Here is a 26,149-nt window from a genome sequence, read left to right on the forward strand (position 1 = left end):
GTAACCATACGGAGCAGCTACTCGCTAAACATACCCCATGGATAGATATTACCATCCTAATGCTGAAATCTGCCTCCTGCTGCATAAGCGCCAAGCAAAACAACAACAGTGCCGTAAAGTATATTTAGAGCGTGAAGTCACGTGATGCTCGCTAGTGTCGCATCTACGGTTTACCTTAGTTATCTATAGTACCAGTCGCAATTCCAGCTTCCAGAATTTAACATACACAACTACAACATCATTCCGAAACAATTAACCCGCGAACGAAGCGCGAAGCGCGGTTCAAATTTCCAGAATAATCTAGAAGTCACGCTCGGATAACCACGTACAGTTAAGTGCACCTATTCGACTTATTTAGTTATATTTACTCGGAATAAAACTGGGATTCGTGCTCAGCTCATAGCCTTTACAAACTAGCCTGGAAGCGGCAGACCGATTCAGTGCTTTTGTTGTTCCGTGCAGCGACACCGCGTGTAAGACTGCGACTTTCAATTTCTGCAGCCATTTGATACTTGGAGATGTGTGTATTCTGCATATCTACCCGATCGATCTGACTGAGGAAGAACTCAAAGAAATGTTTAAAGACGTAAGTAATAGCTATAAAACATCAAGGACAAAAATAAACTACGTCCTTTCTTGTGGTAACTGATGATAGACAAATTATTTCAATAGAGAAGTGAAATCAAACGGAATCAGGGAGTAGGCCTACTCTCCTCGTTGCTGTTCTGTTGATCCAAGCTTGTTGAAAAGATGAATGACGTGTTGCTCATATTATGTTTCAGAATGAAGAGGACGTGATTGTAACGTCAAATGAAGAGGGATGTTTTTAGATTCAAACTGGAGATATTGATATCGGATGTTAACTGCCGTCACTTTCATCTTCACAACAAATATCTGTCCCAGGGTATTTTTCACAATTTCGACCATTGATTTGGTGGCAATGCGCAAACCATTTCTGGTTGCATCACTCAAAATCATTTTTGATCGGTCAACCTCTCCTACCAATCTCAAATTTTGGGCATTAGTTTCCCAGCTGTCTAAGTATCCACAAAATTCCGTCGACAGCCAGTTTAACCGTGGGTCGGTTACAGATTTGAATGCTTCTCTCGACTCCTTGAACTTTTTGCCTTGATAACCAGTATTCATATAATCAAACCATTTATCAATTGTCATCAAGAATTTTCCCAAAGCCTCATATCCTCTGCTTTGAACTACAGAGCCTATGAAAATGAGAAGGTGCTGGTTAGCAAATATCTGATTCGAGGTGCAAGCTTCATTAATTGTAATGCTCACCCATAGTTGCAGACAGAGTTTGAGCGGCGATGCGGACATTCATTTTTTGCCAGGCATTTGGTGATGCATGGGCCTCAGTCAGCTGGGGATAGATGCGAAGATCGCCTCTCGATATGTCTTCCTGTTTTTCAAATATGGATATATATGAAGTGTCAGTAATAAAAAATGGCTAATCAATTATACCCGTATAATCTCAGTGATTGGCTCTTTGTAAATAGGACCCATGTTCCACAGACTCTTATTACCGTTAAAGAGATTATTTCTGCAGGTTTTCAACAGATGTGGTGGATCGGGTATAAAATATATGTACCTGTGTTTGAAATACGGTAAGATTAGTCAGTAGAATGTTGCCTGAAGTAGAAGATCATGTGCCTTTTTGTGTCAATGGGGTTTTTCATACGATATGGAACTTGATCATCATTATAATCTCCAAGCAAAGCCATTCCTTGACCTAATGTTACACCCTTAGCTTCCAGCAGTGACTCAAGATCAGAAATTCTGGATAAAATTTATAGGTGAATTCTCGATTTAGTTCGAGCCAATCTGTTACCACTTACCAATATATTATCCTATATTGTTTATATCGCCCCATAACTAACTCTCTTACAATATGTAAAACGCATTCAATGTTTCAACTGACCGTGTCTGACACAAAGACCATGATTGTTCTAGTCTTTCTCGACTGGCCCTTTCTGCTTGCGTTATAGGTACCTCCTGCAATTTGGACAGCCTGCGATATTTACTCCTTTGCTTTTCATCAAATTTAACATGTGACTTCATGCATTCTGCACATACAGAACCATCTTTGGAGATGACAACCTCGCATGTTTTGGTATAATGTCTGCAAAAGTAACATCCTCGAAATTGTTGGTATAGTTGCGTCACAGTTTTAAAATAAGGACAATAATATTTATAATATAAGAATATATGATTAAGTATCTGCTTTGCTTGGAAACTTGCAAACTACCTCATTGCAATGTACTTGGTCGTATTTCTGAAGTTTTTTTTTTATATTCTTTGCCAACTTTTGTAAGTCTATTCAACTTCGTAATTTTAATTTTCTCAGATCCAATACACAAAAAACTTAACTGACCTAGATTTTTCGACCAACTTCCCTCCCTCTTTTGTTGCAGTGCAACGTACTCTCCAGAGGTTATCCTCCACGCTAAAATCTGCATACCCGTCACAGACATCCAACTTTTTCAAATCCCGAAGCAGCTTTTGAAGCGAAAATTCCAAAGTAAGAGTATGTGAGTATGCTGATGCATACACTCCTTGAATGGCTAAAGACAGTTCAAAGGAAGAAGATTGATGCCGAATCAAGAGACTCATGTATGGACACGCGTGAATGTCGGGGTCTTTGTAATATGTCAAGTGCAGCCTGTTTTCATCGATTTTGTGGGCTCTCCAGTTTACAATAGGATGCAAAACAAAATCAGTGTAAACATCATCAATAGAACCATAATCTTTCTTATTCGGGTAAGAAATTGGAAGTGAATATTTGACGATTGTTCTTCTAGCAGAATTTAGAGTGCACTCGTGTGATTTTTTTGGGAGATTATCCGTAGGCAGAGCTCCCCATTTGATCCGGGATCGTTTGCTGTTGGCCACTATGTCTCCTGAAGCAAAATGCTTCTCGCAAATGTACACTTCCTTCGTCTTCAGACGATTACGAAATTGAGAATCACCCCTGTATTTCAATAAACGCTGAAATGAAAGGATACTTGATGTTCATGGATTGCATTGTGGTTTTTGGGGTCAATGAATAGATGGATTGGTAACAACAGTAGGTACCGGACGAGCAGGTATTCACTAGAGGTGGCAATAGAGTAGGGTTACCATACGTAGGATTTGTCCTCCTTTTTTCGGGTTTTTTAAAATGTCCTCCTTTTTGGTGATTCGTCCTTTACAGCTAAGATAATGGAAATTCGTGGTTCGATCAAAAGCGACGACCTTTTTTTAGTCAACCCTTCAGCAAAAATAGCGAAATCGGCTGATTTCAGTTTTGACCAACTACCTTATCTGAATTGGTAAAAGTGTCCTCCTTTCCCCCTTCCAAAATATGGTAACCCTACAATAAAGTGATCAGAGTTTAGAACGAGTTGTTAACCTGATGAAAATTGGATGCCCATTCTTGATCTGCAGAATGGGAGCTACCATCTTTCTCATTTGGAACTTTATACAGGCGAATCCCACTTCTCTGAGAACTTGTACACCCCGGCAAACAGCAGTATTTACCGGATCCCTTTCCACACCAGGCCTTTTTCATATCTCTCTGTAGGCAAAACTATCTAATTCTTTCTCAATTAAAAAATAGAACTCTGTCACTACTTCACAATTCCAGCAACTTGACAGCAAATTTTGTCATTGTAATGCAAAAGTAACAAAGTGACGAGCAGCCAGTAATCTATTGATATTTTTTTCCAATAAAAAACTCTAAAACACCACAAGATTGTCATAATGAAAAGTTACGAGGGAGACTTGGAGTAATTGTTTTTTAATTTTCTAATATGACACCCAACTTGGCCTCAGAGAACATTTAAATGCATGCAAAGTGTACACTGAAAGAAAATAATAGAAAGCAATATAAAATGGAAACGGAAATATGCAAAGGAAATGAAGTAGCATGTGTCGGAAATATGAAGAACCAGTTTCGATAATGTTGAGACCATATTCAACTTCGGATACGATCTCGCAGTGCTTTGGAACCTCTAGATTTACATTTCTTTTGTTCATGATAATTTCTCGTCGCAGCCAGGCAGTATGTATGAGTTCTTGTTCTCACATATTTAGAAATGAGGAGTTTCACAAGGGTCTGGTCACAATGTGGATAATGTAATGGAATATTGACATTCCCGAGAATGCTTCTCATGTCAATAAACCGTGAGTTTTTTTGCTTTTGAAAATAAATTTCGACTTCTTTCATTAGGTAAAAAAATCTTTCATTTGGGCATATCAGTCCTCTGTTTTTAGGTTCGAATTCCATTGGTAGAGGGTTCTTAGATACTTGGTTTTTACACCAATCTCTCCATTCCCCAGGAAACTTTTTGACCGCCCACTTCAATATAGCACCACATATATATTTAATTACTTTCAGGTCATCATCAGTTATCAATACACTCTTATACTTTGAAACTCCCCAGTCCGTAGCTTTTTTAATTGCTCCAGGAATAATAGTCTTCAGCAATTGCTTGACACGACTTTCAGGTATATCTAAGCAGCAAATGTAGGTCTTTTGCATGAGGGCAGAGTATGATAGCATCATTTCCTTTTTACTTTCGAATGATACAGTTTTCTTTATATCTTGCAATAGTTCTTTGTATAGGTCTGTTTCCTTTTTTATCGTTATTTCCAATCCTAAAGTACATATCCCGGTGTCCAATAGTTCCTCACAGTTAACATCCGATATCAATATCTCCACAGTTTGACTCTCCGAACATCCCTCCCTATCTGACGTTCCAACTATGTCCTCTTCATTCTGAAACATATGAGCAAAACGTCATTTAACTTCAAGAGGCCCTTTTCAACACAACAGCTAGAGGGGGGGGGGGTACTCCCTGGTTCCGTTTGACTTTCACTCCTTTATTAAGAACATGAAATAATTAGTATATCATCAGTTACTATAGCTATTACTTACGTCATTAAATATTTCTTCGAGTTCTTCCTCAGTAAGATCCATCGGCTAGATATATATACAAAATACGCACAGGTCCAAGTAGCAAATGGCCGCAGAAAACGAAAGTCGCAGTCTTACACGCGGTGTCGCTGCACGGAACAACAAAAGCACTGAATCGGTCTGCCGCTTCCAGGCTAGTTTGTAAAGGCTATGCTCAGCTAGCGACACAGACGTGACTCACGAGACAATGAATATAGGCTGTATATAATGATGACCGTAAATCATAAAATAAGGTTTTCGAACAAGTAACACGAATTTATACTGATGACAGCACTCTATCAAAGCGCAACGGTATCTACAGGTTCCAAATAACTTCCCACATCAGAATACTTACCACCAAATTGGAATTCATACCGAATATTTTGATCCTCAAGATCATCATTCCTACGTTTTTTAAACATACCTCTGAAACATAAAAATCGAAACCCTAAAATAACCATTCGAAACCATCCCGAAAGGTTTTTTTACGGTTCTGTGTTTGCTGGGGCGAGAGGGATTTGCGTGGCTCGCGAGGTAATGTCCTATTATATATATTATCGAAAATGAATAATTGCTCAGATTGTGAACTTGCAATGCCAACCAAAAATAATAATTCTGGCTGCGACACTTGGGATGTTGATGACTAAAATATCGGAACTAGTGCAGTATATGCCCGCTTTACTCGTGTGTCTACTTGACGTAATTCATCATGATTCCCCATGATCATTTAATTCAATTGCCTTCTTCAATCACTTACACCCTTCTTTCTTCTTATTCTCTCGTTTTTCCACACTAGGTAAAAAATGCTGACTCAGCATTTTTTCTAGTTACGAGGTTTCAGTTTTTCCCGTTTACACCCATTATAGGGATTTTGTCCGTTTGCCCTTCTTATATCACATATTTACACTCTGCCAAAAACAGCTTTACATCTTTTGTATGACTGTGGGTGGTATAGGGCCTTCGCACAACACCACTTCTGGTACGTCTGATTGCAGCAGTAAGAGTCCCTCATTCCTTAGGTCTGCTGTTTTCATGCAAATTACCACATTCCGCCTTTTGCTTTTTTTCGTTAGCGTTTTGCTCAAATGAATGAATCTCCTGTTCATCCGTTCAATGCCCGCGGATAATATCTGTCTTGCATTGTTTTCGGTCGTCATGTGGTACAATACCTCGTTACCTTCATATTTACAGTACGGAGGGGGCGTTGTTACTGTGGGCATTTCATGTTAATCTTGGGGGGTTCAATAATTTAGGAGCCATACTTGTACTCGCTAGATGGCGTATGCTTGACGATACTTCCTGGTCTGGTCTAAGGGAATATTCTGGATATAGCTGTGATAGGGTACAGTTTGTCAATAGTAATTGGCCCACCGGACGTTCCCTCACTGTATCTACCGATCTTGTTGGGACAATATCTTATTCGTGCTACTATCGTGTCTTATTATATTTGGATATAAGGAAATTCGATCAATTGGAACTTCAAGCAATATACTGTTTCTACCATACTTCAAGATCGCGTATATTTACATCGGGAAACTTATAGGACTTTGCGGCGCTGTAAGTTCAAGGGAAGACAGCTTACACAGAATCACATAGGCAGTTCAGCGACCGCAACAGTAGATACAGCTAAAGGTCCGGTCGTGGAGTAAACACAACAAAGGTCCCTTGGTGGAGTATTGTATTGGAATATACAATTCAACGCCAGGAAGCGGAACAGTAACACAGGACGACTATCGGTACATAAGTAAAGGACAATTCCATATTGTGTGGATTGGTGCCGGTAATAGGACTTGCTTCATTTATACTGATATTGGAGAAAGGACACACTTCTGTTGGAGAAAACAGTAAGTTGGTGTACTCTGGTTTCATAATGACTCCTGGCAGAAATAGGAAGAAGTCGGCGAAGGCTTCTGGTGACGGCCGCAAAGGTGTTAATTCAAGTAATTCTACTTTGGTGGGTGAAGATAACGTAGATTCGGATCCTAATAGAATTATGCATGAGGATTACAAGCGTGGCCAAACCGTGATATCGGACAGGAGAACTAGAGGAACCTCCGCAGTTATTGAAAACATGAAGCAAGAGTTTGACTTCCATGTCAAAGAGGTATTGCGACAGTGCAGATGTTTGAATGACCTGCTAGAGTCGCGGGACGATCGGGAATATGTTTTAAAAACATATTTAGATATGCAGAAGAAGTTTGCTCTACTGCAAGATTTTTGGAGTGATCTTGAGCCTCGTCTTAGGCCAGAGGAATCGAATGCAATTTCTTGTTCATTCAAGGATATACAAGGTCGTGTAGAAGAGACTGGCTACGAAGCAAAGGATTATCTGGACGAATACAACGGCGAAGTGAAGGCTAAGTTCTCTGAGCCCACTCCAAGACGGAATAGGTTCGCTGTATTAGAAGATTCGAACTCTCCCGAAAGAGAGACTGCTCTGCTGGTTGAACAAATGAAACGGGACAACGAGCAGAAGATGAAGGACCTATCGGCTCAGAATCAACGAGACAATTTTCAGACAATAGATAATCTCTGACCTTTTTCTGATTCATCTCACCCATCGCCTTTTGGAAAGCATTCTTTCCCCCAATGATATTGCTTCCGCAATCACTCAACAGTGATTTTATCGGTCCTCTCCTTGCAAGAAATCTTCTCAGTGCATTAATGAATGAATCCAAGTCCATAGAGTTTGTCGTCTCCAAGTGTATAGCTCTGGATGACATACACGAGAAAATAACTCCGTACCTTTTCAATACGGATCGCCTTTCTTTGATTTCAAATGGCCCGAAGAAATCGCACGAGCAAAATGTGAATGGACCTTGCTCAGCCATTCTCGACTCTGGTAGATCGCACATCTTTTGTGCCGATAATGGTTTCCGTAATTCCCGACAAGTTATGCATTGGTGGATGTGCTGAGAGACAGCGCTCACACCACCTATAATCCAATATCCATGTTGACGTATCTCATTGTGCGTAATTCCACGTCCCATATGATTGACCTTTCCATGAAAATGGCGAATGATCAAGTCCGTTACATGAGATTTCCGAGGCAGCAAAATTGGATTCTTGACTTCAGAAGACAAAGAGCTATTACGGATTCTTCCGCCAACTCTTATCAAGCCATCACAGTCCACAAATGGATCTAGTTTGTACAAAGGACTGTCTTTCTTTACAGTAGAACCCTTCGACTTTGATGCAGGATCAAGACGTTCCATTTCATCCGGAAAGAATTCGCTCTGTAAGTCTTTCAAGATGATCCTTTCTGCCATTGACAACCTTTCAACAGTGAGAGAACTGTTTATTGGCAAACCCTTCAATCTGTCTTTGAATTGCAGGCAGTTTGCAACAGCCCGTTTTGCCTTGAACCACGACGAAAACTGTTTCAAGTTCGTATTCCAAGATTTAGATCCCGAATTTTCATTGGAAGTTGTACAGAATGACACAGTCTTCCTGACTTCCACATCTACCAAGTCATCCACAGATTCGCCTGATGGACGAGCGTCCTTTGGTATTTCAAATCTTCCCTCTTTCCACAAGAATTGCGGTCCATCCCACCATAACGAAAGTGATAAAAGTTTTTCCAGCGACATACCTCTGCTTGCAATGTCACTTGGATTATCATGTCCTGCCACATGCATCCATGCAGAAGAGTCTGTCAAATCATGTATCAGTTGAACTCTGTTTGCCACGAAAACATGAAATCGCCTCGCTACGTTATTTATATATCCCAAAACAACATTGCTGTCAGTCCAAAAATACTCTTTCAAATTTTCATACCGCAACTCTGTGTTGAGAAATTTGCTCATCTTGGCGGATACCACAGCCGCAGTCAGTTCCATCCTAGGAATTGACACTTGCTTCAAGGGTGCAACTCTCGATTTTGACATAATGAGAGTGCAATGCACTTTCCCTTTATCACTAACCAATCGGAGATATGAACATTGTCCGTATCCATACTCACAAGCGTCCGAAAAATGATGAAGCTCCACTTCCTCAATAGTACCGAATTCATCAGGTAGATGTGGTAGATGTGGAAGTCAGGAAGACTGTGTCATTCTGTACAACTTCCAATGAAAATTCGGGATCTAAATCTTGGAATACGAACTTGAAACAGTTTTCGTCGTGGTTCAAGGCAAAACGGGCTGTTGCAAACTGCCTGCAATTCAAAGACAGATTGAAGGGTTTGCCAATAAACAGTTCTCTCACTGTTGAAAGGTTGTCAATGGCAGAAAGGATCATCTTGAAAGACTTACAGAGCGAATTCTTTCCGGATGAAATGGAACGTCTTGATCCTGCATCAAAGTCGAAGGGTTCTACTGTAAAGAAAGACAGTCCTTTGTACAAACTAGATCCATTTGTGGACTGTGATGGCTTGATAAGAGTTGGCGGAAGAATCCGTAATAGCTCTTTGTCTTCTGAAGTCAAGAATCCAATTTTGCTGCCTCGGAAATCTCATGTAACGGACTTGATCATTCGCCATTTTCATGGAAAGGTCAATCATATGGGACGTGGAATTACGCACAATGAGATACGTCAACATGGATATTGGATTATAGGTGGTGTGAGCGCTGTCTCTCAGCACATCCACCAATGCATAACTTGTCGGGAATTACGGAAACCATTATCGGCACAAAAGATGTGCGATCTACCAGAGTCGAGAATGGCTGAGCAAGGTCCATTCACATTTTGCTCGTGCGATTTCTTCGGGCCATTTGAAATCAAAGAAAGGCGATCCGTATTGAAAAGGTACGGAGTTATTTTCTCGTGTATGTCATCCAGAGCTATACACTTGGAGACGACAAACTCTATGGACTTGGATTCATTCATTAATGCACTGAGAAGATTTCTTGCAAGGAGAGGACCGATAAAATCACTGTTGAGTGATTGCGGAAGCAATATCATTGGGGGAAAGAATGCTTTCCAAAAGGCGATGGGTGAGATGAATCAGAAAAAGGTCAGAGATTATCTATTGTCTGAAAATTGTGATCTGATAGAATTCAACTTTCACGTGCCAAAAGCTAGTCATATGAATGGGAATGTCGAACGCCAAATTCTTACGGTGCGTCGTGTTTTGGAACCATTGCTTTGTCAAATAGGTTCACATTTGGATGATGAATCACTCAGAACCTTTTTCGCAGAAGTGGAAAATGTGGTAAATTCAAAACCACTAACTGTTATCAATTTGGGTGATGTCAATGCGCCAGAACCATTGACACCGAATCATCTGTTAACGATGAAACCAAAAATTTTGTTGTCACCTCCAGGGGAATTTGGCAAGCCAGATCTCTATGCAAGAAGGCGCTGGAGAAGAACACAATACGCTGTGAATCAATTTTGGTTCAGATGGAGAAGGGAGTTTTTACCTGGCATGCAACAACGCACTAAATGGAGCAAAGTTAGTCGAAATGTTCGCGTGGGAGATATTATTATCATTCATGATGATGACCTTCCGCGAAACTCTTGGAAATTGGGAATCGTACACTCGGTTTCGAGTTCGACAGATGGGCTGGTGCGAAAGGCCAAGATACGCATCGCCGACCGTACTATTGATCAGTACGGAAGAAGAATCAACGATGTGCAGTTTTTGGAGCGACCTATCCACAAATTGGTCGTGCTTCTCGCTGCAGAGGAAGTTACCGAGGATTCCACCGACGAGGAGCCACTAATGGACTAATGTTTTACTTAATTTGCAAAAAAGTTCTTTGTCATTTTATAACTTTTTTGGGGGGGTATGTTACTGTGGGCATTTCATGTTAATCTTGGGGGGTTCAATAATTTAGGAGCCATACTTGTACTCGCTAGATGGCGTATGCTTGACGATACTTCCTGGTCTGGTCTAAGGGAATATTCTGGATATAGCTGTGATAGGGTACAGTTTGTCAATAGTAATTGGCCCACCGGACGTTCCCTCACTGTATCTACCGATCTTGTTGGGACAATATCTTATTCGTGCTACTATCGTGTCTTATTATATTTGGATATAAGGAAATTCGATCAATTGGAACTTCAAGCAATATACTGTTTCTACCATACTTCAAGATCGCGTATATTTACATCGGGAAACTTATAGGACTTTGCGGCGCTGTAAGTTCAAGGGAAGACAGCTTACACAGAATCACATAGGCAGTTCAGCGACCGCAACAGGCGTCCCTTTTGTATGTCCATGGGCGGCCGCCAGACCGTATTCCGAGGTTATTGCTCTGTCGCACCTTTGCATGACGCTTCGTATTTCGTCCATTTCCATTTGGTCCCCAGTTTTCTTCTGGAAGACGCCACAAATATCATCCCAGGGATGAAACCCGTCCATCGAGTTGTCACAAAGCTCATGGCGGCAATGATACATCAGCATTTGCTGTATTTTTTCCGGTCGGGGTCTTTTCTGTAGGTACGAACTACTCTTTTTCTTGGGAATTGTCGCCCAAACATGTGGATCCTCTTCTCCCGCAGCCATTTCCATCCAATAAGCTCGAGACAATCCATCTGACGTAAATACCTGCATCGTACTTAAATGAATTACCTCTTTTATTTGGAATCCTGCTAGATGATTGAGCCACCTTTGAATTAGGGGCTTTGGGCTTGGATTTTTTGCTTTGTCCGTCATTCTCTTGAGGAGCCCAAATACCCCAGTATTATCAGTGATTATTGTAAAGGGTAAGGCTCTCAACATTGATTGCCATTTTTCCACCGAATCCTTTAAGGCTTTCAATTCCTTTGTACATGGATCATAGGCTTTTGCCGTTGGAGTTGCCCACTTTTGACTGTAGTAAGCAATTGGGTAAACCTTTTCAAAAGGCGGCTTGCACCCCTTTTCCGTCTGAAAAATGATTGATCCAAACCCAATATCGGAAGCGTCCGTTTCCACGAAAATAGGAAGATTTGGATCCAGATGGTACAGAACCTTAGCATCATCGAGGGCCGCTTGTGCCGTTTTGAAATCCTGCAGTAACTCGTTGGTCCATAACACAGGCGTCACTCGTCCTTGTGTCGCAGGAACCTTACCTGTCAGTGCATCGAATTTGGCCAGCTTCAAACTTAACTCAGGAATATGTTCCGAGATATAGCGAAGGGCACCTATCCACCCCCGCAGCTCGTACACATTGTGGGGTGGTGAGAGTTCTCGTAAAGCCCTTATTCTCTCGGGCTGAACCTCAATTTCTTTCCCCGTCAAGGTTGCCCCCAAAAGGTTCACCCTTCGTTTTCCAATGAAACATTTATTGATGCTAACCGTTAGCTTCATCTTGGCAAGTTGTTCAAATACCATACGTAGTAGTAGCAAATGGTCCTCTACAGTTTTTGTGCTGAGAAAAATGTCGTCTATGTAGGCCTCCATAGGCGTCGCATTCTCCTCATCTGACCGACCATTTTGCTTCATGTATTTACGATAATTTTCCGTAATTGGTTTCACCACGCATTCCTGCATATTCGCGCTCCAAAGAGCCACAGCGGTTTTAAGCCCCATCGGCATTTTACGCCATCTTACATGCATCCCTTTGATGGCTATACCCACATATTGTTTAGATCTTTCAGTTACATCCATGTGAAAATAGGCCTTCTTCAAATCAAGGAGAGAAAGCACTTCTCTGCCTTGGGCAAGCTGCTTTACGTCCGGTACAAGAGGTGGAGGTACTTCTATTGATTTTATGGCCGCATTAAGCGGTTGGAGATTCTGTACTACTCTCCAGGCTTGCTTCCATCCGTCCTCCTGTTTTTGTCTCTCATTCATTTTCTGAGGGACCACAAATATAGCCAACTTCCATTCGGCAAAACCTCGTTCAATGACGCCCAAATCCAGGAAGTTGTCTACCGCTTCTTTCAATGCCTTCGCCTGGCCCTCCCCCTTCAGATTATAGGGACCAGACACAAATGGTTTCGTCGAAGGATCCTTAAGCTCGATGTCGCATTTGTATTTCATGGTTTGCGGGCCGCCAAGATGGCCTCGCAGGTCCTCGAGTTCGGACGCGAACGGTGCGTAGATGGCTTTCCAGACATCATCAGCGATAATGGTATTTTCTGGAGTTGTTAGATCAGGAGGTTTGTATGGGAGTTTAGCCAGCGCTACCGCTTGTGCGCAGAGATTTTCGAGCTCAGTCTTAACGCGTGGATGAGTGTCTTTCTGTAAAACATACGTAGTAACTGGCCCAGCCATAGGCTGGTTTGAGATTCGTGATGACCGGGTTTTCGGTGTTGGTGGAGAGAGGGCGAGGTCCTTCGATGTAGGCCTCTGATCTCGGCGCGTGCCCGCACCTACCGTCACGCCGACGGACTCCTCTTCCGCCGGGGACCCTTTTTCTGGGGAGACGTGCATCTTAAAATCCCCAGACTCCTTGTCGGACATGTCCGGACGAGTATCCGGTTGACCGTCAGTTGCTGCTTCGATTGAACCTTTTGGGAAAGTATTCGTTACTGTGGTCGTCGTCATGCATCTATGGGCCGATTCATCAAGGTTATTCGGACAAGTGCATCCACGAAGGCACTCAGGACCAGTTTTCTCGTGCAGGTCTTGATTTTCGCCAGCGGACATTTCTCTCTGGATGTCAGCTGTAATAGTCGCCATGCATCTATGGACCGGATTTTTATCGTTATCCGGACAAATGCATCCGCGAGAATTTTCGGGACCAGTTTTCTCATGCAGGTCCATTTTTACGCCAGCGGGGATTCCACACTCGACGTCTTCATTAACGGTGTCAGCAGGCATTCCTGTCTCAACACCAATAGTTTCCCATGGGTTAGGTATGACGTTAGTTGCTATTTTCAACACGTCGCTCGCACCAGTGGTTAATTCCATCTCGATACTTGCGCCAGCGGCCATTTTCCGCTCCGCGCTAAATTGGTTTGCAGCATCCATCAACCCATCGCCGGTTACAGTGTAGCTAATACTGCTTCCAACTTTGGTTCCGTTACCTTGATCACAATGATTCTCTTCAAGTAATGATGCTAAAGACAACTCCTCATTTGCGTTAGACGGGGTTTTGAATTCCGTAGTTATGCATGGTAATTGTTGGACTTCATCAATCCATTTCAGCCCTATAATATTAAGTGGGACACCTGATCCGGTCACAAATGGAACGGACAGTCCATCAAAATCAATCACTACAAAGGAGTCCACTTGGGACGAGCCACCTATACCAGTCAATTCCATGTCTATTGGTTGACGTTCTTCCCAGCTTCGTGGGTATTTAGTCATAACGACCTTTTTCATTATTAAATTGGGGATGCTCCCCGTGTCAGCTAGGAATTTCGTACCAGTTGCTGTATCAACCAAATACAACAGTTGGCTGCCAAACAATTCCGTAAAATCGGGCTGAAGAGGATCATCCGGCATATCAAGAAATGTAAATAAGGGTAAAGAAGAATTATGTACAGTTTTTTCATGTTGAAATATCAATTTGTCTGGGAGCTGATTTACCGGATCAATCAGCACCCAAAGGCGTTTTTTGAAAGTCGTACGCCTTGATTTAGTTCCTCGTCCGTCCAATATGAAGCATCATATTGACGCGGGCGCTCGTGATATTGAGGTTTCGCCCAAGCCACATGGGTATTTCCCCCAGATGGTCGTGCAGGTGGTCCATGAGGCCCCAATTGATCCCTATCATGCCAGTGGGTTCTATCTCGATTTTTTGGCCTGGTATCATAATAGGCTTCGCATAAAGCGGTTCTTTGTATAAACGAGGGTGAACCTTGAGCAGCAAGATATCGATCAAGACCCTCCATTGTAAGTATGTTATTTCTTGCCAAGAACGGTTTCCAGTTTCGTTCAGCAGACTCTTTAACATGAGGGGGTACCGGTCGTGCTCGCCCACGGATTATCCATCCTAATTCATCATCTCTGGCAAGGACCTTATCGTTTAGCCACAGTATGAATTTAGCCACGCAATTACGGGATTGATGTCCCGGTGCCTTACAGTAGTAACAGACGGACAGGGATTGTCCCTGAGTGGGATTAAGATACAAGCCTAGAGGAGCGAAAATATTCGGATTTCCAAGAAAATTGTATCGCTCACCTTGACTATCCGCAATGTTACGGGCTTCCTGGCTGTTGGACGGCGTAATCTGTGAGCTGTCTGCACCCATCCCGGAGTCTTGTGTATTCGCCATTCGCGGACTTCGGTTCGAGGTTCCCGGTCCTGGGTTAGTACGTGAAGTTCCTGTTGCTCTTGTTGATTGTCCGTTAGGTCTTGTTGATGCCGTGCGCCCATTCCGTTGTTGTACTGGTCTAGCCCTTGGGCCTTGTCCTCGCCTACCAAGTCCATTACCATTCATGATGCGGGTAGGGGGTCGATTGTTGCGTACCGTACGTTGAGGATTACGACGTGGTAACGGTTCCTGCCCGGCATTGGCAAGCTGACGCGGTGGGATCCCCCTAGGTGATCCAGGAGGTGTTGCCCCCCCAAAATTATTCAGTGGTTGCAGAGGCGAGGGTGATTGTACCATCGACGGTGGGGTATCACCAGGTGGAGGAGGAGTGTTGAGCTGACTGTCCTCCCTCCCATGAGTGGGATAACTGTGCACTATTTGCCCTGCTGGTTGAACATTATAAATGTGTACCGGTGGCAAAGACGGTTTTGTATCACGCAATTCCTTTGTTTCCTGATACCTGGGGCGTGTCTCTTGTTCGTCCAGAAACTCGGAGTTCCAAACAAGTTGTAGTTCCTCCGCAACATCGCGCCATCTTTTCTCCTCTTCCCATCCTCGCAACATTAATCTTAGCGCTTCGGGTAGTCGCTGTCGTAGATTTCGGAAAAGACGCAATCCATCCGGATTTCTCTTAATTTTACTATCCATGTCTATTTCCAGTTGCTTCAAAGCGCTATTCAACAGAGGTAGGGGCTCATCCTCCCACCGATAATTTCTGCGGAAATCCCCAATGATCTTTTCATCATTTACCAAACCCTGGGGATTAGATAATGCAAGAGATCGCATAACCGATTCCCATTCTGCTTCCCCCGAATTGGTATTAAAAAAATTTCCCAATTGGGTAGCCTGCTTGTGTCTGCCAGCAGCCCTCAATTTCTTTTGCAGCGCATTAGCCAAAATAACATCCACATCCGTGTTTCCAGTACCATGGCGTATTCGTCGCATGGAATTCTCCATCCATTTCAGCAGTGGCATATCTCCAGGATCCATCATGAGCTGAAGCATTTCCTTTTCTGACTGAATTTTAGCCGAAACATTAAGTAATGGGGCCGAAACACCAGAACGCCCACGTGGATGTTGCTGCTGTTGTCGCCTAGTCCTTCCCCAATGCTCTTTTGGAGTGGAGGTAGCGCGAGGTGTAGTAGGTGAACAAGCAAGATCGGAAAGTTCCTCATCTAGAGATTCTTCCGAGGAATCCTGTGAGCTTGCACCGCCCCGTAGGGACCTTATATTATCTCTTATTTCTTTGGAAAGACGCTTTATTCGAGTGTTAAAATCGCCTTCACTGTCTTCTGCATTTTCTCTAGTATCACCTGGTTCTTCAAAAGCCACCCGTCGTGATTCACCATCCGCACTTCCCGCTCGTCTTCGAGAATCCTTCTCCTCATTACGACTTTCCTGCCATCCTTGATACCCCATATATTTGTCTAAGGGCTCCCTTTTTAGTGTTGACGCACCAGGAGTCTCGTTCCCCCCAAGTCCACTGAATTTTGGCATTTCTGTGGGGTTTTGTTTATTCTGTTTGGCGCGTACACCACTTCCCACGGGGAAGCATGGTTTAGGCCCCATTCGAGAGTCTGACAACGATGTCGAATCGGAGCGCGGTAGTTTAGGATAGACGGCCGTTACAGTATGACAATCCAACCCCTTGCGAACCATCATCGTTGGTCCTTGTTGTAAGCTACCAGACTGTTGATCAACGAGAGGAACGTAAGCCGGAGGATCATATTCTGGTGCAGTTGGAGCTACTGTCAAAACGGGAGATTGGATGCTACTTCGCGTAGCTTGTGCATGCGACTTTCCGAGCTCAAATTCTGACGTGAGAATGTCATTCAGAACTTCGGTGGAGACCTTCCCGCTAACTTTCGTTGTGGCATCACAAACAGCTTTGAGGTCCGCTTGAGCTTTTCGAACCTCTTTTTTTGCCTTTTCTAGCCCTTTCATGGTTTCCGGTAGAGCTGTCTTTACTTCTTTCAATAGCTCTGTTTGTTCAGCCACATCCTTAGCAAGTTGTCTCTCTTGTCGCCGTACATCTTCATGGCGTTTTTGTGTCGCTTTAAGCAAGGTAATACCTTGTTTGAGTTCATCCGTCGCTTCTGACGGCTTTTTCCTTTTGAATGCTTTCAACATCCTTCGCATAGCCTTTCCTATTGACCGGAGAAAGTACTGTTGACAGAAGGTAGTAGATCAGGTGAAGACACGTTAAAATATACTGTAAATCCCTGCGGCGTATTCGTGGGTTGGAAGTAAGCAGTGGATTCGCTGCTATTGGATCCCAAAAATACGTTCAACAGATTAGAAAGTGCTCCAGGTGATACGTGCAGATAAATTGCTGCCAATATGATCAGGAGAGATACAGACGATGTAAGCAGGGATACGACAAGTACAAGTTTTACGATAGTCGTCTTAGAAAGCATCGATTGGTCAACGTATGAGCACCGGAAGTTTCCCCGTACTGGCCACCAATTTTGTTTTTATAGTGCAGCTCCACAACGATTGTTATGCGAGTAGTCCACACTTGTTCGGGATACTTCGTAGGACAAAGTTGACACTCTTTGCTCTCTTGTGTAGTACTGACGACGTTCGTAGATCTGTAGATGTAGATTTGAGATTTTTCGCGGTCGTAAATGTTGATTGAAGTATTCCGTAGTTGTAATATTGTCTTGTTTCCAAACAGCCAATGACCATTAGGTCCAAAGTTCTAAGCTAACCCTTTACAAGTAATCTAAAACCTTAATACAACCAAATACTCCGATCATTAATCATGTAGATGGAAATGAAGTAACTCTATGCAAACTTGGTTAAATTGGCATATACATCATTCATCAATTATAACACAAGGCATGGTTTAACCTATACATCATCATACACGATTAATAAATATTTTCCATACTCCAAGGTTTGTTTACGCATATAATTCATGCGACGGCCTGTCCTGCCGTAAATATCAACTACATTTCAAATATTTTATAACTCCATTCAGCATCATAATCATCAATATTATCGTGATCATAATATTTCAAAGTAACATATCAACATTAAGGACGTCATGTCTTCAGTGCAATCAAAATCACTATGATCCTCCTAATCGGACCGCATGATACTACCCTTAACTAAGATGCCACTTAATACAGGCATTGCAGATTGTTCAAACATATTTTGGTGTTCGTTATTTCGAAATCTTAATGGGTATAGTTGTTCAAGATTTTATTAAGTTTTATATTGTTTTTCATTATTTTTCTCAATAACCATTCGCACCTAAAGCATCTAGGATTTTGTTTTGGTTAAACTAGAGGGTGATGATGGTCTCTAGGGTCTGGCTTATAGTGCAGCCATATACAGCACATTATATACACACAAGAACAAGCGGTCATTCAATTTGTTCAAGCGTTAAAGTAACAGTAGCCAGCCAAGGCACTCGAGACATTGCGTACTACCGTGAACGTGATGGAATAATGATTTTATTTTCTTTTTAGCCTATAATAAGGGTTCGCACCGTAAAATTCTGGATTTTGTTTCCCTGAAAACTAGGGGTTTTCAAGTCCCTAGGGTCCTGCTTAAATTAATCGGGGCGTAGCAGTCTATAACGCCTTCACACTCTATATCAAAATATCACAAAGCAGCAGTTGCGACGAAATAAACATCAAATAAACCATGAATCGTGAAATCTTAGATTATATACCTTGTGCACACTGTACAACACAAGGGGTCCTGACCGTTAATACATAGCGTAGATCAGTTATAACGCTTTATATACATACAGTAGAAATACATGAAAACAATAGCATTCATGGGCTTAATAATTCTCATAGAACTAGAACATTTACAGTATCCTCAGGGTAAAAGGGTTCCGTAGATTCGGCTTGTTCCTTCACCCATTCATCCGTAATCAAATTTTCCATAGGATGCATTCGAGCCATATAGTTGAACCACAAAAGTTTAGCCCTTTCATAATTTCCAGAGGCCATATCTTTTATCATTTTGTGGTTTTCTAATATTCCTGGGTAGTCAATAACAAAGGGTTTTTCATCAGAAAGGGTTTCGTTAACCCGTTTGCAAAAACATTTCAATCCAAGTTTGATATATTTGGGTGGAGTCTTTGACCACTCGTACCATCTATGAGAGGGGAGTATTCTCGCTTCATATCGTTCTTTGAATAACCAAAAATAAAAGATCAAATCTTGTTCCGCTACATTAGATCCAACTATTCTGGTGACATCAACATCACCATTATCATTTATCACCGCGTTACTCATACTCAATTTTTCTGAAAGAAATTAATCATCCAGGTAAGGGTACATTTGGTCATGCAGACGGAAACAAGGTAATTCAATGTAAAATTCAATTAAATTGGTATACACGTCATACATGATTAATAGACATTTAACCTAGCAAAAAAATACAATATACAATCCATGCATTCATTGTTCATAATTATCGCAACCATTACATTTCATTTTATGTATAAGTATAGCAGCTCTCACATCAGAGGGAAAAGTATCATAAAAGAGTTTATCTGTTGTATAAATACAAAATCCAGTTCTATCCGAACAAGGCATTCTTTCCAACACCCATCCTTCAGGTATGACATCCGAGGCAGGATGTAATCCAATACAGAAGACAAACCAACAAAACTTAGCATGTTCATAATTTTCAAACAATATCATGCGGGAGATGGCCAAATGCTTTTTGTATAGCGCATCAAACAGCTTATCGGATAATCTCAGGTTGCAAATCCTCAAGTAAGGTGTCATAAATGTCTCCAGTTCATCCCGTGTTGTTGCAGCCCATTTGCCAAAGTCTTTGTGTTCGTATTTCTTTTCAAAGGAATCAAAGAAAATGTCAAGTTCATGCTTAACTCTAGCAATTTTATCCCCCATATTTTCTTAACATAGAGAATTTTATATTGATTATTGGACCGGAAACTTTCCCCTATAACATTTTACATAACCATATAAGTATCAACAACACTTCTAGAATATTCAATAATTGTGATGAGCATACCAGATACATAATAATTACTTAGCATACATATCAGTCCATTTTCGTGCCGTCTTCTGATAACTATCATAGTCATCCCGATACAGTCTGGCGCTTTCAACATCCATTGGATCTTCTGGATTAGGGGAAGCCAATAATGACGAAATTGATACCAATATTTTCCCCAACGTTAAAGCAGGTGACCATTCATTTGCGAGAATGTCAATACATATGGTGCCCTTACGACTTATATTCGGATGGAAAATTCTGGTTTCAAATTTGATCTTCGGAGGCTTGAATGGATATTCCGTTGGAAATTCAATTCTAAGGAGAAATGTCCCTTTTTCATATGGTGTTTTTGAGGGTCCGCGCAAAACTGCTTGCCAAACATAGATATCTGACTCGTCCAATGGTCCGGCTTGCAAAATCACAGGATTTGTTTGAATTTCTTGATCGATCTTTCGCCGTTCCACATGTAATCTATGTTTTGCCATTCGGTGTAGATTAATATTATCCAACAAGACTTAATACACATAAAAGAAAAGAAAAAATTACTAATTCAGTCGTTTATCCATAGTATACATAGCCCGTGAAAAACCTGCAATAGTTCTGCTAGTAATGTTCCAATCTTCGTCAACATTAGCTATAGCCAACACATATCGTAGAAACACATACAAGTAGTATGCAGGGCTTTCTCCAAAGTTTTCTTCCACAATGTGCTCCAGTACTCTTTTGGCGCATTTCAATTGTTCCGCCACCTCATGGTCCCGGTATAACCAGACAAAAAAATCCTTCAATACGTATTCCATGTCATTGGCTGTCAGAGTCGGAAAGTTTTCTATTCTTTCTTTTATTCTTTCATGTACAATCCCCATCCTTAGCCAGGCAACTCTGCTGTCAGGTATCGTAGGGTATGGACGCGGTCTAAACTTTTTCCGATTCAATTCCTTCTTTTGTGGGTCTTTTGGCACATACTCATATTTTTCATGATTGACTTCCAACATATCACAATTATAGGTCAAATAAATTTCTAATATTTTAAAATTCCTTACACAAAAAAAACCCGAATATCGTTAACATTCATCGATTCTTAACCAGTAAATCAACATATTTACATAAATAAAGTTTTTTAATTCTAGTTGTTATATTAGATATAGTTATATATCTAATTGATATAGTGAAAAATTTAATGCAGTATATATATCATTTCAGTCAATCATCTTTCAAACCTTCTTTTATCCATTGCTCTGAAAAATTCTCTTTCAAGGGATGCATACGAACAATATGTTGGTACCAAAGAAATTTGGCTTCCTTATAGTTTCCCAGTGTAAGAATTGCAATCCGATTATGTTCCTTAATAGCAGCATGATAACCCAAAGCCTTGTCTTGCGGAGATAAAGCACTCCCGTAGACTTTGTCAACATACAGCGTCAGCATTCTTACAATGTCATTGGGTCTTGTCATGGCCCATCTTGACCATCTATCAGAAATTTCCACATCTTCTTCATAGTATTCACAAAACATGTCAAAATAATATTTCAAGTCGCTTATTGCGGATTCATGTCCCATTTGCATCAGTTCGTTGTTACTTATGGTCCTTTGAGACATTCCTCTTAATCGTGTAATATAACAATTTTTGAAAAAGCGTCTTCTAAAATCGGAATAGCAACAGTTTCAAATTCTCGAGCATTTAGAAGTAATGTTGTAGAATCTTGCAAGTCCATTTGTGGTAATCTTTCATCCAGAAATTCTTCTGGTAGATATTTATGAGCCGGGTGTAGTTTTAGGACAAGTCCAAACCATGTATATTGAGCCAGATCAAAATCTTTGGTAACAAAAACGCGAGCAATATCAACATGTGCATTATAAAGCTTATCAAAAAGCTTTTCAGTCACATTTGCAAAACAATGATGAAGATATTTCTTTATTAATTGTTTGAATTTTTCTTTTGGGGTATTTTTCCATATCTCAAAATTTTGGTGATGATATTCTTGTTCAAATTCATCATAGTATTCATTAATTTGTTTCTTGGCTAGCGTAATTTCCCAATTTTCTAATACTCTAGTCATCTTAATACAGAATAAAGTAAATTAAATCATATGTTCAATCTTACAATTAATTGATTCATATGCGCAAAGATAACTAGTATCATCATGCATTATACATATACATCAAGAGCATTCATGCCACAAAATAATAGTCCTGCCTGTTCCATCAAGCCCTATACACCTTTATCTTTTCAAGTATTGTTTCACCACAAATGTTGCATCTTTCAGAATTTGTTGCACATCTTTCACAACTACACAAATGTCCACAGGGTATGAAAGTAATTTCACTTTTGTTCCTCTTGCAATTTTTGCAAAGCACAACCTCTTGTATTTCTTTCAAACTTTGCGCAATCTCATCCACTGACATTGTTTCTTCAACGACTGATTCTTTCGTTTTGTTGTCGGTGTTCACTTCGTGGTTATTTTCAGATATACTAGTGCCTTTTTGTTGTGTTGTTTTCGTTGGACCGGCGGTAACTGTATTTACTGTCTCCAGTAAATCCTGAATTATGTCACCAGTAGAGAAATGATCATTAATCTGTCTATTTATAGTTCCTTCTATTTGATCTCTCGTGAATCCCATGTCTTCCAGTTGCATTCTGTTTATGTATTGTCCGGATAATCTTGGTCGATTATGGTTTCTTCGTATTTCTTCTCGTGGTGCATCAAGACATATTGCATCCCTTAGCGATGGTCGATTGAGATTGGGATGTTCATCTCTTAGTCGTAAAACGAAGTCAATACCTTTCATTTGCAAAACATATTCACAACCAGGAAACCACTTTGCATGCTCTGTCCATGGTTCATCATTGTAGTCCCAATTTTGTAATCCTCCATTGCAATAAAAGCATTTCGTTCTGTCCGAATCCCCGAGATAATACATACCCGCTTTAGCCAATTGTTCTGCTGTTGCGAGGGTCCTTTGCCTAGGCCATTTTTCATTAAATGAAGATATTCTTTGTTGTAACGATATCATATGCAAATTCATCGGGTAAAGACAAGGAAATCTTTCCACCAACTGGAGTTGTTCTTCTGGTGATGGATCCGGAGGTTCTCCCATGTTAGCAGTTAACCTTTCAATTTTTATTTTAAGTTCATTATCTGCCTGGTTTCTCTCGGAGTCTGTCAATGACATGTTTCCCGCATATTCGTTATTTGCCATTCTGCATTTTGTAAAATTTCTTTGATGTTGTTCAAGGACATTATCAGAGGGTGCCCAGTTTCTCAGTACTCCTGAGCACGAGAAACATTGCACTCTGTCAAGGTTTCCTAGGTAGAAAAATCCCTGTTTTGCCAACTCCCCTACCAAATATGGAGTAGGATAGGAAGGCCATTTGTCAAAGGTTCGTCTTCTCTCGAGTTCACTTCTCAGATTTGCAGATCGCAATGAAGTCTCATGTTCATGGTCACAAATGTTTGCAAACACGGTTGGCGGTAATGGACACTCTTTCTCTTTGATAGTTGTTCTTTTCGCATTCAGATTAGTTTGCTGGCTTCTTGTAGGAAGATTAAGGTGGCACCTGATTTGTTCAAAAAGGAGCCTCCTAGAGCAATTTGAAATAGGCAAGTTATAACCATGTTGTCCTGTCGCCATGTCACAAGTAGATTTATGCCACTTGTTATCAAAAGCATCATCTCCAATGACCCATTTTTCCACAGATATGCCGCAGCAGCAACATCTTACTCTGTCCTGAAATCCTGTCCAATAAAACCCAGCAGCGGCTAGATAACTAGGTATCACAGGAATTTCTTTCGGAAAATGTTTGAACGTTGCAAGTCTATAATGTTCAACCCAGTGATTTCCAGGTGGAATATAAACGCAATTATGTCCAGGAGGATCACGATCTCTTTTCATCAGAATGCCCATAGTTTAAATTTGGTCGCTCTTCTGTGTAATTGCTCTTGACAGAACAGGCGTTCAATAATACAGATCAAAATGTTTAAATACAATCATACCAATTCAATATCCTAGTAATAATACATAAACATTCTGTTCTTAAATAAAAACAAAGATCATTAAGATTTCATACAACAGAAACATATTAATAACAATAGTTTCAATAGATCGATTTTTAGTTTTATTTAATTTCGTATCTCTCCTATGTATATCAAATTCCTCAAGGTTCAAAATTAGCATTGATTCGATAAATTCCATGTATTAGGTGTAAGGTCATTATTTGATCGTTAATATGTGACAACACTTAATGGAGATGTCAATCAAAAATATAGGAATTTTCCAGATATTGATTCATTGACTGGGTTTTCTTATCTACTTTCTTCGAGTATATGTATATATATGCATCCATAACAGAGGTATCAGAATCCAACAACATGTAACCTTTTACTCCTAGATTGGTTTGGCTGTGCCAAATCCACTTGCAATTCGCATCTGTAACATAAGCAAGACTATTTGCACATACCAACAATCTTGTATAGCCCATTACTACTCCTCGCATCACTTCATATATCACTCGCCTCATACATAGGGGAGGTATTCTTCGGACAACTCCCATCAAGGTTTCCGTAATTATAGTCCATGTATTTTCATCGGGTCGTATTGTCTGTTTATTCCATACTATGAGTCGTCGTCGTCGTGATGAGTTCTTCACAATGGCAGAATCTTGGGAGTCATCGGAGTCCGTATTACTAGACGTTTCGTCATCCGGCGTCCCGCCATGGGGTTTTCTGTTGCCACATGAAAGTTGTCTTTTGTACCAATTATGTTCTTGTTCAAAAAAATTTTTCACCATATCCATCAGTAATTTTAGACAGCCAGTATTTTTTTGTACATCAACTTTATCTAATTGTTTCATCAATTTACAAAAGATAGCAGTATTATGATCTTGTACTTCAGATAGATACATGTCATCCCTGTTAAAATAACAATAATGTGCAATAACAATAAAAGATTTCAATTCAAGACTTCAATGCATTAAATTCCGGTATTATATATATATCATATGACTTTTATATAATACATTCCCTCACTATGATACAACAGCAATATAATACGCTTATTTCAACTCATATATGTACTTTTAATAGAAACATTTCATAGATTTTCTAAACATGTAGATTATAATACATGCCTCTATTGCTTCCCTGAAGATTCAAATCACTCATATCTGATGATATTATTCATAGTGACAGACATTTTCAATGTTCCAATGTCTGGAAATTGGAATCAAGGACAATTATCTCCAGAAATCGCTGAAATCTTTCTTCTAAAGCCACTCTTCTTTTCCAAAGCCACTCCTGTAAGGAATGGGGAATAAGTGATCTTGATACCCCATTCAGTCTTCTAATAGCAGCTTTGAAAAAATTCCAAGACACCTCTATCAATTGTGTATTTACGCCTTCTGTAGTAACAAATTCGCGATCATGATTAACTATTGAATGTTTGTAATTCATCCCCAGGCTTTCCAACTTGCGGTAACTGGCAAATGAATCAGTCCATATAGTGGATCCCTCTTTTACGTGTCTCATAATTATTTCTGATAATACTGAGGTTTTTCGCCCTTCTTCAGGTACCAATTCTGCAAACATTTCCCGCGTTTCCATATCTATTCCAGCTAAAACCCAGCGTTGGCGTATTACCCTTCCACGATTAAATTTTCTTTTGGCCACAAACGTCTCATCAATTTGAATTACATGTGATTTACCTTGTGATATTCCCCCTATTACGGTACCTCTTCTTTCCATCTCACCAGAGCATATCTTTCGAAGTTTCTTGGTCCAATTCACCATTGTTCTCTTGCTGACATGTGCTTCAAAAGCTATTTGTCGTTGAGATACATCTATGGTCCAAAGATAAATCATCATTACAAGTTTGGTGAGTCTTATTTTGCTTCCTTCAAATAGCGATCTTTTCCTTATGGACGTGGTAGTCCGGCACTTTGAAACCAGACACCTCCATCTATATCCATCCATGGTTCTTTTGCATTTTTCTTCAGTCATTTGTTGTCCACATTTAAAACATGTTGCCTTTTGAACAAGGAGTTGCCGTGATCGCAGGAACTTTATACATTTTCGGTCACTT

The 26,149-nt window shown here is 40.7% G+C and overlaps 4 protein-coding genes across 6 annotated transcripts in view; 1 reads left to right on the plus strand and 3 right to left on the minus strand.

The window, feature by feature from the left end:
- The window catches only part of LOC145436036 (uncharacterized), a 450,309-nt gene extending 429,872 nt beyond the window's left edge, over positions 1-20,437 (minus strand). The window contains exon 1 of the mRNA XM_080313326.1: positions 17,815-20,437. The gene's annotated coding sequence lies outside the window, so the exon portion shown is untranslated. The remainder of the gene's footprint in view (positions 1-17,814) is intronic.
- LOC145436025 (uncharacterized) lies at positions 3,775-5,119 on the minus strand. Of its 3 annotated transcripts, XM_080313312.1 has the most exons (3): positions 4,931-5,119; positions 4,570-4,771; positions 3,775-4,506 (listed from the first exon to the last, which is right to left on the minus strand). In XM_080313312.1, exons 1-3 carry the CDS (start codon positions 4,970-4,972, stop codon positions 3,968-3,970), a joined length of 783 nt encoding a protein of 260 aa, XP_080169438.1. In that variant the 5' UTR covers positions 4,973-5,119; the 3' UTR covers positions 3,775-3,967. The 3 variants fall into 3 exon arrangements, 2 of the variants coding, with proteins under 2 accessions (XP_080169438.1, XP_080169437.1); XR_013914136.1 differs by having other exon boundaries at positions 3,775-4,771; positions 4,927-5,119; XM_080313311.1 differs by having other exon boundaries at positions 3,775-4,771.
- LOC145436522 (uncharacterized) lies at positions 7,610-8,835 on the minus strand. The gene is made up of 2 exons (XM_080313886.1): positions 7,705-8,835; positions 7,610-7,660 (listed from the first exon to the last, which is right to left on the minus strand). The coding sequence occupies exons 1-2, from the start codon at positions 8,833-8,835 to the stop codon at positions 7,610-7,612; spliced, it is 1,182 nt and encodes a 393-aa protein (XP_080170012.1).
- Positions 8,975-11,011, plus strand: LOC145436038 (uncharacterized). Its single transcript, XM_080313328.1, has one exon. It carries the CDS (start codon positions 9,171-9,173, stop codon positions 10,620-10,622), a length of 1,452 nt encoding a protein of 483 aa, XP_080169454.1. The 5' UTR covers positions 8,975-9,170; the 3' UTR covers positions 10,623-11,011.
- Positions 20,438-26,149: the final 5,712 nt, after the last annotated feature.

This window comes from Botryllus schlosseri, chromosome 3, assembly GCF_051294905.1.
Source record: "Botryllus schlosseri isolate E-star chromosome 3, Bs_hap1, whole genome shotgun sequence".
In the NCBI taxonomy this organism is placed as follows: Eukaryota; Metazoa; Chordata; class Ascidiacea; order Stolidobranchia; family Styelidae; genus Botryllus; species Botryllus schlosseri.

Coding starts and splice junctions, on each gene's coding strand:
- LOC145436522 (XM_080313886.1), bottom strand. CDS start 8,835: ATGTCAAAATCGAGAGTTGCACCCTTGAAGCAAGTGTCAATTCCTAGG. Junction 7,661..7,704: donor AAATCAAAGAAAGGCGATCC/GTATTGAAAAGG, acceptor TATGTCATCCAG/AGCTATACACTTGGAGACGA.
- LOC145436038 (XM_080313328.1), top strand. CDS start 9,171: ATGGCAGAAAGGATCATCTTGAAAGACTTACAGAGCGAATTCTTTCCG.
- LOC145436025 (XM_080313311.1), bottom strand. CDS start 4,972: ATGGATCTTACTGAGGAAGAACTCGAAGAAATATTTAATGAC. Junction 4,772..4,930: donor TCGAAGAAATATTTAATGAC/GTAAGTAATAGC, acceptor CATATGTTTCAG/AATGAAGAGGACATAGTTGG.